The sequence below is a fragment of the Oryctolagus cuniculus genome, chromosome 4 (assembly GCF_051225735.1).
Source record: "Oryctolagus cuniculus isolate XC-2025 breed Fujian yellow rabbit chromosome 4, ASM5122573v1, whole genome shotgun sequence".
NCBI classification, from domain to species: domain Eukaryota; kingdom Metazoa; phylum Chordata; class Mammalia; order Lagomorpha; family Leporidae; genus Oryctolagus; species Oryctolagus cuniculus.
The window spans coordinates 3,365,119-3,378,462 of record NC_142870.1 but is presented as its reverse complement, the minus strand read 5'-3'; the positions used below and the strand labels follow the sequence as shown (position 1 = coordinate 3,378,462).

The 13,344-nt window shown below is 63.9% G+C and overlaps 1 protein-coding gene across 1 annotated transcript in view; it reads left to right on the top strand.

The window, feature by feature from the left end:
- UMODL1 (uromodulin like 1) overlaps positions 1–13,344 on the top strand; it is a 53,726-nt gene that overhangs the window by 14,360 nt on the left and 26,022 nt on the right. The window contains exon 8 of the mRNA XM_089330508.1: positions 11,249–11,503. Coding sequence (XP_089186634.1) covers positions 11,249–11,503 — 255 coding nt within the window. The remainder of the gene's footprint in view (positions 1–11,248; positions 11,504–13,344) is intronic.

Below are 13,344 nucleotides of genomic sequence, written 5' to 3'. Positions count from 1 at the left end.
GAGTGCCTGGCTCTGTCGCAGATGCGGGTGGGGGAGGGGGAGGAGGGGGGGAGCCAGGTGTGTGCTAGGCGCTGGGCGAATGTGAAATAACCCCCGTGACCAGTGTTCCCTAGCAGGGGCGCCGGCCACCTGGCAGCTGCTCCGGTGCGTGTGGGTGGCTCTGGGGAGGGCGGGGCCAGTGGCCTGGGCCGGGAGCCGGAGACTGCTGGGCCACGGGGCGCCAGTGGGAGATGAGCCGGTGGGAGCTTCCGCTGTCGGGGCCGGGTGCTGACCTGGCCGGCACCACCCAGGGCCACCTCGGTTTTTATTTTGCTCGGTTTCGTTTATTGGCAGTTAGCTCTGTCTGAACGTATCACACAGTTCCCACGTTTCAAGTCGGGAGCCGTTCTGTGTGTGACGAGCTCTTGTCCCACTGTGTGCCCGCTGTAGGACCCCGTGGGCCGTGCTGGCAGCTCCGTGCAGCTCGTCTGACTTACGAAGGGCCTCCAAGCATGGGAGCGGTGCAGCCGGCGGTCCTGCCGCCGTGCGTTCCTGTAATTGTTGGTGTATTGCTGGCCGTGGTTGTCGCTCTCTCGCTGTGCCTCGTTTAGCACCGAGCGTTGTCCTGGGTGGGGACAGAGAAGCAGTGCCTGTGGGATCTAACGCCATCACTGGGTCAGGCGTGCACTGGGGCTCCGGGATGACTGTGCACAGTGCAGGGTCCAGGGTGGTGGAGGGGGAGGTGCCATCGCCGGGTCAGGCGTCACTGGGGCTCCGGGGGACGACTGTGCATGGGGCGGGGTCCAGGGTGGTGAGGCAGGAGTGCCATCGCCGGGTCAGGTGTGCACTGGGGCTCCGGGGACGACTGTGCATGGGGCAGGGTCCAGGGTGGTGGAGGGGGAGGTGCCATCGCTGGGTCAGGCGTGCACTGGGGCTCCGGGAGATGACTGTGCATGGGGAGGGGTCCAGGGTGGTGGAGGGGGGAACACCATCGCTGGGTCAGGTGTCACTGGGGCTCTGGGGGACGACTGTGCACAGTGCAGGGTCCAGGGTGGTGGAGTAGGGGGCACCATCGCTGGGTCAGGCGTGCACTGGGGCTCCGGGGATGACTGTGCACTCAGCGGGGTCCAGGGTGGTGGAGGGGGAGGTGCCATCGCCGGGTCAGACGTTACTGGGGCTCCGGGGGACGACTGTGCACAGTGAGGTCCAGGGTAGTGGAGGAGGGAGCACCATCACTGGGTCAGGTGTCAAAGGGCTCCGGGGGACGACTGTGCACAGTGCAGGGTCCAGGGTGGTGGAGTAGGGGGCACCATCGCTGGGTCAGGCGTGCACTGGGGCTCCGGGGACGACTGTGCACAGTGCAGGGTCCAGGGTGGTGGAGGGGGGAACACCATCACTGGGTCAGGTGTCACTGGGGCTCTGGGGGACGACTGTGCACAGTGCAGGGTCCAGGGTGGTGGAGTAGGGGGCACCATCGCTGGGTCAGGCGTTACTGGGGCTCCGGGGGACGACTGTGCACAGTGAGGTCCAGGGTGGTGGAGGAGGGAGCACCATCACTGGGTCAGGTGTCACTGGGGCTCCGGGGATGACTGTGCACAGTGCAGGGTCCAGGGTGGTGGAGGGAGAGGTGCCATCACCGAGTCAGGCATGCACTGGGGCTCCGGGGACGACTGTGCATGGGGCGGGGTCCAGGGTGGTGGAGTAGGGGGCACCATCACTGGGTCAGGCGTGCACTGGGGCTCCGGGGACGACTGCACAGTGCAGGTCCAGGGTGGTGGAGTAGGGGGCACCATCACTGGGTCAGGCGTGCACTGGGGCTCCGGGGACGACTGTGCATGGGGCGGGGTCCAGGGTGGTGGAGGGGGGTCTCAGCAGCACGCTGGACACGGCTCCTTGGACAAGCTCAGAGTAGCTACGGGAGGGGAGGGGGCGGAATCCGGCGTCCTGGTGGGGCAGCTGGGTGGGGGTGGCTCCAAGCGGGACCAGGGCTGTGACTGACAGGCTTGCTAACGTGCAGGTAGCATGGACACTGTGGGCATGGTTTAGAGAAGGGAGGGGGCTGGCATGCAGATGTGATTCCCCGCAGCTGAGGTCAATGCCGGGGGAGAGTTGAGGAGGGGGTGAGTGAGGCAGGGGAGCCGCAGAGCCAGGGGCGGGGGCTCAGGGGGTCCTGGGGCGGGGCTGTGGGGAGGAGGTCACGGCGCCCTGGGGCGCATGGTGGCCTCTTGGGGCAGGTGGATTTCAGAGGCCTTGGGAGGCGGCTGTGCAGAGGCCGGGGCCCTGAGGCTGGACCTGGGCAGTGTGGAGGCCCAGGGGAGCTGTCTAGGACTGTGGTGCTGAAGCCTCCAGCTGTCCCCCGGGGAGGCCCGGCTGTCCCCGCCACTACTGGCTGCTGGTGGGACAGCGGGTGTGGCAGGCGGCTGCATCAGCTGGGCACACAGGGGCCTCCCTGGGCACGGCCAGCCCAGGTGCAGGCGACCACGGAGGGCTGGGTGCCGCCGTGTGCAAGCTGCAGGCAGGGGTGTGGTGGGAGAGGCGGGCGAGACTCACGGCGCTGACTGCTTCCACGCCAGTGGCCAAGAGTGGAGCAGGCTTTCTTCAGCTTCAGGGCTGCCGAGTGACGCGGGGACGACCTTCGGCGCACTTGGCACGTCCCGTCAGGGTGGCAGACGGGCTGTCCTCGGTCCAGCACTGGCTTGGTTGCTCTGACGGCGTTCTAAGCAGGGCTCCCTTCCGACTGTCCACTGGCAAATCCTGCCGCAGACATCCTGTGTCCTCCTCCCCGGGAGGAGAGGGAGAGGGAGAGGGAGGGAGAGGGGGAGGGGAGGGAGGGGGAGGGAGGGGGAGGGGGAGGGAGAGAGGTCTTCCATCTGCTGGTTCACTCCTCAAATGGCTGCAATGGCCACAGCTGGGCCAGGCTGAAGCCAGGAGCTTCCTCCGGGTCTCCCACATGGGTGCAGGGCCCAAGCACTTGGGCCATCGTCCACTGCTCTCCCAGGCCACAGCAGAGAGCTGGCCTGGGGTGGAGCAGCCGGGACTGGAACAGTGCCCACGTGGGATGCCGGCACTGCAGGCGGTGACTTTACCTGCTACGCCACAGCGCCGGCCCCAAGGCCACTACTCTTACAGAGGAAACGGAGGCCACGCCAGGCCCCTTTCCTGCACAAGGCCACCGCCTGTTCTGTACGGGTGTGTGGTCCAGGCTGCTAACCACCGGCTGTCCAGCACCGTGCTGAGGCTGCCGGCCCGTGGGGGACAGCGGGCTGACTCCCTGATCTGGAGCCCCCACACGCGGCTGCCACCCCACGGTGTGCTCCAGGGGACGGCGTCACTGGGCTGAGCCGCTCACCGGCCACACCCCCCCTCGCCTCCCCGGCGCAGATGGAGCCGTGCGGTCTGGAGAACCGTGGAGTGTTCCAGAACCTTCCGGCCTCGGCTCTTGTTTCCGAGTCTTCCTGGCTGAAGAGCTGAAGGCCGGAGGCCGGGTGGGGAGGGACTGGACCCAGGGTGGCTGCGGACATGGAGGACTGGGGTCAGGCCCCTCCCAGGGGGAGGTTCCAGCCCCTTCTGGGAGACGTCACAGGGCCAGGTGCTCGTCCAGGCGCACGCAGAGGAGTCCCAGTCCCGGGGGCAGACACTGGCCCCCTGTGGTCGCCCCTCGCTCGAGGATGGGGCACACACTACAACACACCAAACACACACAGAGACACCACACATATAGACACATAGACACATACCACACACACACCACACACAGACACACAGCACACACCACACACAGACACACACCACACACATAGACACACATTACACAAATAGACACACACCACACGCCACACACACACACCACACACACACGCCACACACACCACACACACACCACACACACACGCCACACACACCACACACACCAAACACACCAGACACACACAAAACACACACAGACCCACAGACACACACCACACCACACCACACACACAGACACACAGACACACAGACACACACAGACACATCACACACATCTCACCACACACACCACACACACATACCACACACAACTCACACCATACACACATACCACACACATACCACACACACACCACACACAACACACACACACCACACACCACACACACAGACACACACACCACACACACACACCACACACCACACATCACACACACACCACACATCACACACACACCACACATCACACACACACCACACACACCACACACACACCACACACAACACACACACACCACACACCACACACACAGACACACACCACACACACAGAGACACACACCACACCCACACACACACCACACACATAGACACACACCACACACCACACACACACACACAACTAACACACACCACACACCACACACACCACACATACCACACACACCACACACACCACACACACACACCGAACACACACCACACACACACACCCCCACACACACCACACACACACACCACACACACACACACCCACACACACACCACACACACACACCACACACACCCCAAACACACCACACACACCACACACACACACACCACTCACACACACCACACACACCACACATACCCCACACAAACACGCACCCCCCACACACACCCCACACACACCACACCCACACACACACAACTCACACACCACACACACACCAAACACACCACACACACACCACTCACACACACCACACACACCACACACACAAGCCTGCATCCCCGGGTCCTCATGCCGATGCCTACAGATGTGCCTGGGACGAACGCTGTGCCCCCAGCGAGAGCAGGGGCGGCTGCTGCTGTCTTCACTCTGGTCCATTCTCTGAAGCCTCCAGCTCCGTCCGCGGTCACAGACGTCATCAGGGAGCAGGGCCATCCCGGCTGACCCAGCAGGCGGGCTGCAGGGCCTGGCTTTGCTGCCCTGGGACAGGGCCTGCCTGTGCAGATCAGAGGTCAGGGAGCCCCCGTGGCCGCTGTGGTGGGGAGCAGCGCGTGGTGGGGATCAGAGGTCAGGGAGCCCCCATGGCCGCTGTGGGGGGGGGCAGCGTGTGGTGTGGATCAGAGGTCAGGGAGCCCCCGTGGCCACTGTGGGGGGAGCAGTGTGTGGTGCGGATCAGAGGTCAGGGAGCCCCCATGGCCCCCGTGGAGGGGAGCAGCACGTGGTGGGGATCAGAGGTCGGGGAGCCCCCGTGGCCGCTGTGGGGGGAGCAGCACGTGGTGGGGATCAGAGGTCAGGGAGCCCCGTGACCGCTGTGGGGGGGAGCAGTGCGTGGTGCAGATCAGAGGTCGGGGAGCCCCCGTGGCCGCTGTGGGGGGGAGCAGCGCGTGGTGGGGATCAGAGGTCAGGGAGCCCCCGTGGGGGGGAGCATGTGGTGCGGATCAGAGGTCAGGGAGCCCCCGTGGCCGCTGTGGGGGGGAGCAGCGCGTGGTGGGGATCAGAGGTCAGGGAGCCCCCGTGGGGGGGAGCACGTGGTGCGGATCAGAGGTCGGGGAGCCCCCGTGGCCGCTGTGGGGGGGAGCAGTGCGTGGTGCAGATCAGAGGTCAGGGAGCCCCCGTGGGGGGGAGCACGTGGTGCGGATCAGAGGTCGGGGAGCCCCCGTGGCCGCTGTGGGGGGGAGCACGTGGTGCGGATCAGAGGTCGGGGAGCCCCCGTGGCCGCTGTGGGGGGGAGCAGCGCGTGGTGGGGATCAGAGGTCAGGGAGCCCCCGTGGGGGGGAGCACGTGGTGCGGATCAGAGGTCCGGGAGCCCCCGTGGAGGGGAAGCAGCGTGTGGTGGGGATCAGAGGTCAGGGAGCCCCGTGGCCCCCGTGGAGGGGAGCAGTGTGTGGTGGGGATCAGAGGTCAGGGAGCCCCCGTGGCTGCTGTGGGGGGAGCAGCACGTGGTGCGGATCAGAGGTCGGGGAGCCCCCGTGGCCGCTGTGGGGGGGAGCAGCGCGTGGTGGGGATCAGAGGTCAGGGAGCCCCCGTGGCCGCTGTGGGGGGGAGCAGCGCGTGGTTTCCATCTGGAAGCGGAGACAGATGAGCTGTCCACTGGCAGGGCCGGGTCCACAGGTCCTGGAGAACAGGGTGCGGACTTCGGGTCCATCTCCCCATGAGGGACACGCAGGGCAGCCGGATTCTCACACAAACCCAGACCCGTAGGGAACGCTGCACGGGTCACTCCTCCGGTTCCAGGGCGCCTTCTGGGTTCAGGAACGAATGGGACGGTCCCTGGTCACCCCGCGCTGCCCGTGCTCAGCTGGGCCTTCCCAGCTGCTCAGCCCGCAGCGGCGGCAGTGCGGAGCCAGCTGGTGCTCCCTGCGCCTGCGCTCTGGCCGGGCTCGGGCTCCGCAGCGGCAGCACGAGGGGACAGGCCGTCTCCTTCACCAAGGGCTTCCTGGCTGGCGCCGTCACTGCCGCCAGCTCCGAGACGGCCGTGGCCCGGCCGAGCAGGCCCGCCGTGCAGTAGAACGGCCTCGTGCACAGCGTCGTCCATGTGCCCCAGCAGCAGGGACAGTCTGGCCAGTGTCACCGGCTACTTTCCCACACAGGCCCTCAACTTTGCCCTCCCGGACAAGTACCAGCAGGCCTTCCAAGGCGGGGGAGGGGGCGTGGACAAGCACACGCAGTTCTGGAGGCATGATGCCGGCAGCCTGGCCTCCAGAGGGGCGGCTGGGCCACCTCCCCCTGCCTCATCTGCCCCTGGACTTCCCCAGAACCTGCCTGGCTGCCGAGGCTGGGGAATCGGGCGCTGAGCAGAGGTGCGGAGGCCCGGGGACTGCCTGATGGAGACTACCAGGTGCACGGGGTCCGGCACCATCAGCTCCCAAGCTGCCTATCGGGCATGGACGCCACAGCCTGCGAGCACTCCCGTGCGGTGAGCCCAGTGCTCACCCGGACGGGTGTGGCCAGGGGGACATCACCGTCCGCCCCTTCCACAGTGTGGTGGCGCCTGATGGTGCAGTCCAGGCACAAAGGGGCCAGCATCGCTGCCGGCTGTGGGGGGAGGGTGCTCAAAGACGAAGTGGGGAAAGCCTTCGTGCTGGTCTTGCCCGATGCGCTGGACAGTCACCCAGGGGAACCTGTGTCCCCGCTGCAAGTGGGAGCCAAGGGCTCGGTGGGACAGCTGCCTGGTAGAGAGCGCTGACCTGCAAGAGTGCTGTCTGCGTTTGTCCGGGTCGTGTCTGTGGAGGCCTAGGAACGGGCTCACGGTGGTCACATCTGAGCCCTGGCACCGCGGTTCCAGGCAGGGAACCATGACGTTGTCACGGGTCCGTGGCAGGTGACAGCCGTGGGTGAGGGGCTGGGGGCCGCCGCTCAAGCAGCCACATGGGCACCAAACTCCACTTTCCTGTTCACCGTCTCACTGTCGCTGTGGCCGCCAGTGTGGGTAGGACTGCTCGGTGCTGGGCATGTAAGCTTAGAGCGGACAGAACATCCAGCAGACGTTTGGAAAGAAACCATGACCCTTCTTGCTTTCCCGTGAGCGGTGGGTTCCTAGGAGCCGACCAGACGTAGGCTGGGCTGGGGTTCTCTCGGTTTCGGGCTTCCCTGGCTGTGGAGAGGGAACGAGGCCACAGTGTCAGCGCCCAGGCCAGGAGCGGCAGGTGGGTGGAACAGGTTCCGTGAGGAAACCATCGCAAAGGAGGAAGAACTGTTCCCGTGGGCGTGAGGGGCTCACGGAGACCGCTCGCGGGCGTGAGGGGCTCAGAGACCGCTCGTGGGCGTGAGGGCTCACGGAGACCACTAGTGGGTGTGAGGGTTCACGGAGACCACTCGTGGGTGTGAGGGCTCACGGAGACCGCTCGTGGGCGTGAGGGCTCACGGAGACCACTCGTGGGCGTGAGGGGCTCAGAGACCGCTCGTGGGCGTGAGGGCTCACGGAGACCGCTCGTGGGCGTGAGGGGCTCACGGAGACCGCTCGTGGGCGTGAGGGGCTCACGGAGACCGCTCGTGGGCGTGAGGGGCTCACGGAGACCGCTCGTGGGCGTGAGGGGCTCACGGAGACCGCTCGTGGGCGTGAGGGCTCACGGAGACCGCTCGTGGGCGTGAGGGCTCACGGAGACTGCCTGTGGGCGTGAGGGGCTCACAGAGACCGCTCATGGGCGTGAGGGCTCACGGAGACGGCTGGGCCATCAGGAATCAGGACCACCAGGCCTGGGGAAAACGCACAGTCCCTGCCCGTCCTGGGGTGTTGCTAGGAGACCATGGGAGCAGGCGTGGGTGTTGCTCACCCATCCTTTTTTTTGAAAGATTTATTTGAAAAGCAGAGTTACAGGAGAGCGAGCGAGAGAGCGCTTCCACCTGCTGGTTCACTCCCCAGATGACCACGATGGCCAGAGTGCCGAGAGCATTCCATCTGGGTCTCCCACGTGGGTGCAGGGGTCTGAGCACTTGGACCATCTTCTACTGCTTTCCCAGGCACAGCAGAAGGGAGCTGGACTGGAAGTGGAGCAGCCAGGACTCGAACCAGCGCCATATGGGTCCTGTGTTCCTGGCAGCGTGTCAACCTGCTGTGCCACAGTGCCAGTCCCGAGTAAGGCAAGGGGGGAGGTTGGCCGTCCGGTGATTTCAGAGCTTCTGACTTCAGGATGGACCCATGTGGGCTCACAGAGGGGAAATTCCCAACACGGCGCCTTGATTTAGAACAGGCAGCCTGGGGCTCCATCCGAAGGACAGGTCTGGGACCGGCACGAACCCTGATTCGGAGCTTCTTAGCAGCCAAGGCAAAAACAAAAATGAGCTGCACTGTTACACCCGGGGCTGTGGTGTAGCGGGTAAAGCTGCAGCCTGCAGTGCCGACATCCCACGTGGGTGCCAGCTTGAGTCCCGGCTGCTCCACTTCCGATCCAGCTCTCTGCTGTGGCCTGAGAAAGCAGTGGAAGTTGGTCCAAGTCCTTGGGCCCCTGCACCCACGTGGGAGACCCGGAAGAAGCTCCTGGCTCCTGGCTTCGGATCAGCCCAGCTCTGGCCGTTGCGGCCAACTGGGGAGTGAACCAGCGGATGGAAGACTGCCCCCCACAGCCTCCGTCTCTGTGTAACTCTGCCTTTCAGGTAATTTTTTTTTTTTAAAAGAAGCATACACACATGTCTTCAATTGCAGGATTTTTTCATGATACTGGTATGCATATATCCAAGAGTCTTTATATAAAGGACTTTGATAAACTGTAAACTTTTAGATGATTTTTAGCTCTTTTATTGCTTTTTCAGAGAACTGAGATTCCTTTTATTAAGAAAATTCTAATGTATTTGAAAGGCAGGAAGACAGAGAGATCTCCTGCCTGCTGGTCACGGCCAGGATGAAGCAGGGCTCCAGTACGCAGGCCTGGTCCGCCTGCGGCGACCCTGTGCTCCAGCTGTCACCTGCTGTCTTGCAGGTGGTGCGTGAGCAGAGCGGGACTGAGGAGCGGCGCTGGGCCTGGAGGGGCGGGGCATCCCGGCTGGTGCCCCCGGGCGGTGCCACGTGCCTGCCCTTGGAACTCCAGTTCCGATGTGACTGCCTAGACCGAGGCCACCTACGGTTTCTGTAATTGACGCTGCCTGGAGCCTGCTGGAGACCAGCTTTGGTTTTTTTTAATCCAAAAGTAGAGCTCAGATTCTGAGTTAGAACGGGGTTTGGCTGCTACGTTGGAACTTAGATCCCTGAAGCCCGGCTTTCCGTGGGAAAGTGAACAAGTGCCAGGGGACACTAGCCCAGCCCTGCTTCCCGCAGGGGCGTGGCCTCAGCGCGCTGAGTCAGCAGACCTGAGCTCTCCTTCCTGTGGAGGTGTGGCCTCAGCATGCTGAGTCAGCAGACCTGAGCTCTCCTTCCCGTGGAGGTGTGGCCTCAGCACGCTGAGTCAGCAGACCCGAGCCCTCCTTCCTGCAGGGGCGTGGCCTCAGTGTGCTGAGTCAGCAGACCTGAGCCCTGCTTCCTGTGGAGGCGTGGCCTTAGTGCGCTGAGTCAGCAGACCTGAGCTCTCCTTCCCGTGGAGGTGGCCTTGGCACGCTGAGTCAGCAAACCTGAGCCCTGTTTCCCATGGGGGCGTGGCCTCAGCGCACTGAGTCAGCAGACCTGAGCCCTCCTTCCCGCGGGGGTGTGGCCTTGGTGCGCTGAGTCAGCTGAGCATGGATGCCCTCCTGCAGGTGCTCTGGGCTAGTGGATCAGGGTGGCCCGGCTGTGTGTCGGGCAGCATTGTGGACGGGGCACAGAAGGGTGACGCCGCAGTGGCTGTCACCACCTGCGTCTCTGGAGGCTGACTGTCTGCAGTCCCTAGAGTGTGTTCTGCCCAGCACTGATTCTGATTCACAAAAAAGGCCACACATCTCGGCCTGTCGTGGTGTAGCGGGTAAAGCTGCCTCCTGCAGGGCCGGCATCCCATGTGGGCGCTGGTTTGTATCCTGGCTGCTCCACTTCCAGTCCAGCTCCCTGCTACAGCCTGGGAAAGCAGTGGAAGACGCCCAAGTCCTTGGGCCCCTGCACCCACGTGGGAGACCCAGAAGAAATTCCTGGCTCCTGGCTCCTGGCTTTGAATCTGCCCAGCTCTGGCTGTTGCGGCCATCTGGGGAGTGACCCAGCGGATGGAACACCTCTCTCTTTCTCCCTCTCTGTGTCTGTAACTCTACGTCTTAAATAACTAAATTAAAATAAAATTATTTGAAAGGCACAGGCAGAGAGAGAGGGAGGGAGCTCCCCATCACTGGCCCACCCCCAGATGTCTGCAGTGGCTTGGACAGGGTTGGGCTGGAGCCAGGAGCTCAGCGAGTCTCCCAGGTGAGTGGCGTGAACCCAGTTACTGAGGTGGCCCACAGGGGACGCTGGCGCTGAAGGTGGAGGATTAACCTTGGCGCCAGCCCCGCTCTGTCCTTAAACACCTGCCCTCCCTTGGCTTCCGGGACGTGGGATTCTCGTGGTTCTCACATTTCATGGCTGCCATCCGGGGGGTCGGGGGGGGACGGGGGGCACATTTCATCCCTCACTGGATTCTCCAGCTGCAAGTTTGCAGCATTCGCTGTACGCGCTTTTTCTTTTTGCTGGTGAGACTTCGTGAAGGTGAGTGCGGTCTTAGATTTGACCCTAAATAATTCAGGCGGCATCTCCTATGGAGAAGGGTCTTACTTCATGGCCGCAGGAGCCACATCGTGGTTAGTAGTTATTGATTACATGAATGACATCACATCTCAGGCCAGCGTTGTCCTGTGCGGGTCGGCTCCAGGCGCAGCCGGTGGGAGCTCAGCCAGGCGAGCTGTGCTGCCTGCGGCCCTCACGTCCTGCCTCCCCCTCTGCAGGCTGCCCCCCCATCGGTGACCACATGGCCCACAACGTCACCAGCACCGGTTTCCAAGTGTCCTGGAGCTTGCGTTCGGCCCAGAACCACACCTTCCAGGTGCAGGTGTACAGGGGCGAGGCGCTGTTCAGCAGCTCCTGGACGGCAGCCCAGACCCTGGAGGTGGCCGGGCTGGAGGCCGGGGCCCTGTACCAGGTGCAGACCAGCTACCAGGGCTGCGGGGCCAACGTCTCCGCCACGCTGACCGTCAAAACCGGTAAGGCCAGCTTCGGAAACCCGTGCCCCCTGGGAGCCTGTCCCCTGTCCCCTGTCCCTGCTCTGTGGGCGCTGGTGCCGGACGCCCTTGTTCCCCCCGGAATCAGCGTCCGTGGCTCTGCAGCGTGTGGCAGTGGCCGGTTCCCGCCGTCCCGCACCTTGTGTCCGCTCAGAGGTGGGGGCCCGCAGGATCTGAGCAGCCCCAGCTCTGTGTCGTTTGAAGCCTGTGGGAGGCCCCCGGGGGTGGGTACAGCAAGGGGTGAGGCAGGGCCTGTGTCACAGACCCCTGCCCGCTCCCCAGACCAGAGCTGGCTGAGCCGAGCGGCTTGTCACAGCCTGCACAGGTAGGACCGAACCTCACCCCCGGTGGGTGTGCGTGCAGGGCCGCCGTGGCCCCTGCTGCATCGGGGCCGGGAGGCAGCTGGTGCCCCTCAAGCAAGCACAGCACACACGTGTCTGGCGGTGGCTGGTCCCTGTCAACTGGCCGTGGGGGTGGGGGCCGCATACAGAGCACGGTCAGGTGGGGAGGGGGAAGACTTGCCCCCGGGTGGGCCTCTGGGGAAGTGGGGGTGATATGCGAGCTGCAGGGCTCCCCGCCTTCTGCTCGCAAGTTCCTGACGTGCAGGGTCCTGCCCTAGGGTGGGGGGACCCCAGGCTCGGGGAATCGCCAGGACCTTCTGTGTGAAGACTCTGCTGGGGACTGTCCCATGCACTGAGACCAACGCTGCCCGTGACGGTGACGGAGGATGGGTGGGAGAGCCCTTTGATGATGCATCCTGTTAAAAATTATTTATTCAGTATTTTAAAAAAGATTTCTATATATGAAAGGCAGAGTTACACGAGAGAGAGAGAGAGAGAGAGAGAGAGAGAGAGAGAGCGCTTCCACCCACCGGTTCTCTCCCCATATGACAACAACAGCCAGGGCTGGGCCAGGCTGAAGCCAGGAGCTTGGAGCTCCATCCGGGTCTCCCACGTGGGTGCAGGGCCCCAGGCACTTGGGCCATCTTCTGCTGCCCTCCCAGGTGCATCAGCAGGGAGCTGGATCCTAAGTGGAGCAGCCGGGACTTGACCCAGTGCCCCTGTGGGATGCTGGCACAACACTGGCCCCTTAAAACAATTTGTTTTAGGTGGAGAAGGAGAGGGGAAACTCCAAGCTCTGGTCCACTCCCCAAACGCTCACAGCCCCAGCTGGGGCTGGGCCAGGCTAAACCAGGAGCAGGCAGCTCAGCCCAGGTGTCCCCCGTGGGTACCGGGAGCTGTCACCCCGCTTCCTGTGACCCCCGTTGGCAGGGAGCTGGGTCAGGAGCAGGAGCCGGCATCCAGCCCAGGCACCCTGCTCTAGGACACCACCCCCTCCCACATCCTCTGTGGCCCTGCTGGGGCAGCTCCCAGCATGCAAAGCACAAGCCCTTGACTTTGAACTTGGCTTCTAGTTTCTGAGCAGACCCCTCCTCTTCCTGTCATTTTGTTCTCCAGGTGCTCTGGGGAGCGGGGTGGGGGTGGGGGAGGCACTTCTTCCCCTTGGCCTTGATCACGTGTGCACAGGTGGTAAGTTCTGTGATAACCCCGCAGCCACTGGCCCACAGCTTGCTGGCCACAGAGAGCCGGGCTGGGGCAAGCCGGGGGTGGCCGTGGCTCCCTGGGGAGGTGTGCAGAGTGCCGGCACCTCTGCTTCGGTGCCCGCCGACTTTACTCTCAGTAACTGGGGAGACGGATGGCCCCCATGCCACCTCGAGTCTCTGTCCCCCTTCGCTTCTGTCCACGTGGAGCTCAGCCTCCCTTAGGGAGGGCCCCCTCCCAGGCTGCCTGGGACATGGTGGGCTCCGGAGGGGAGCAGTTTTC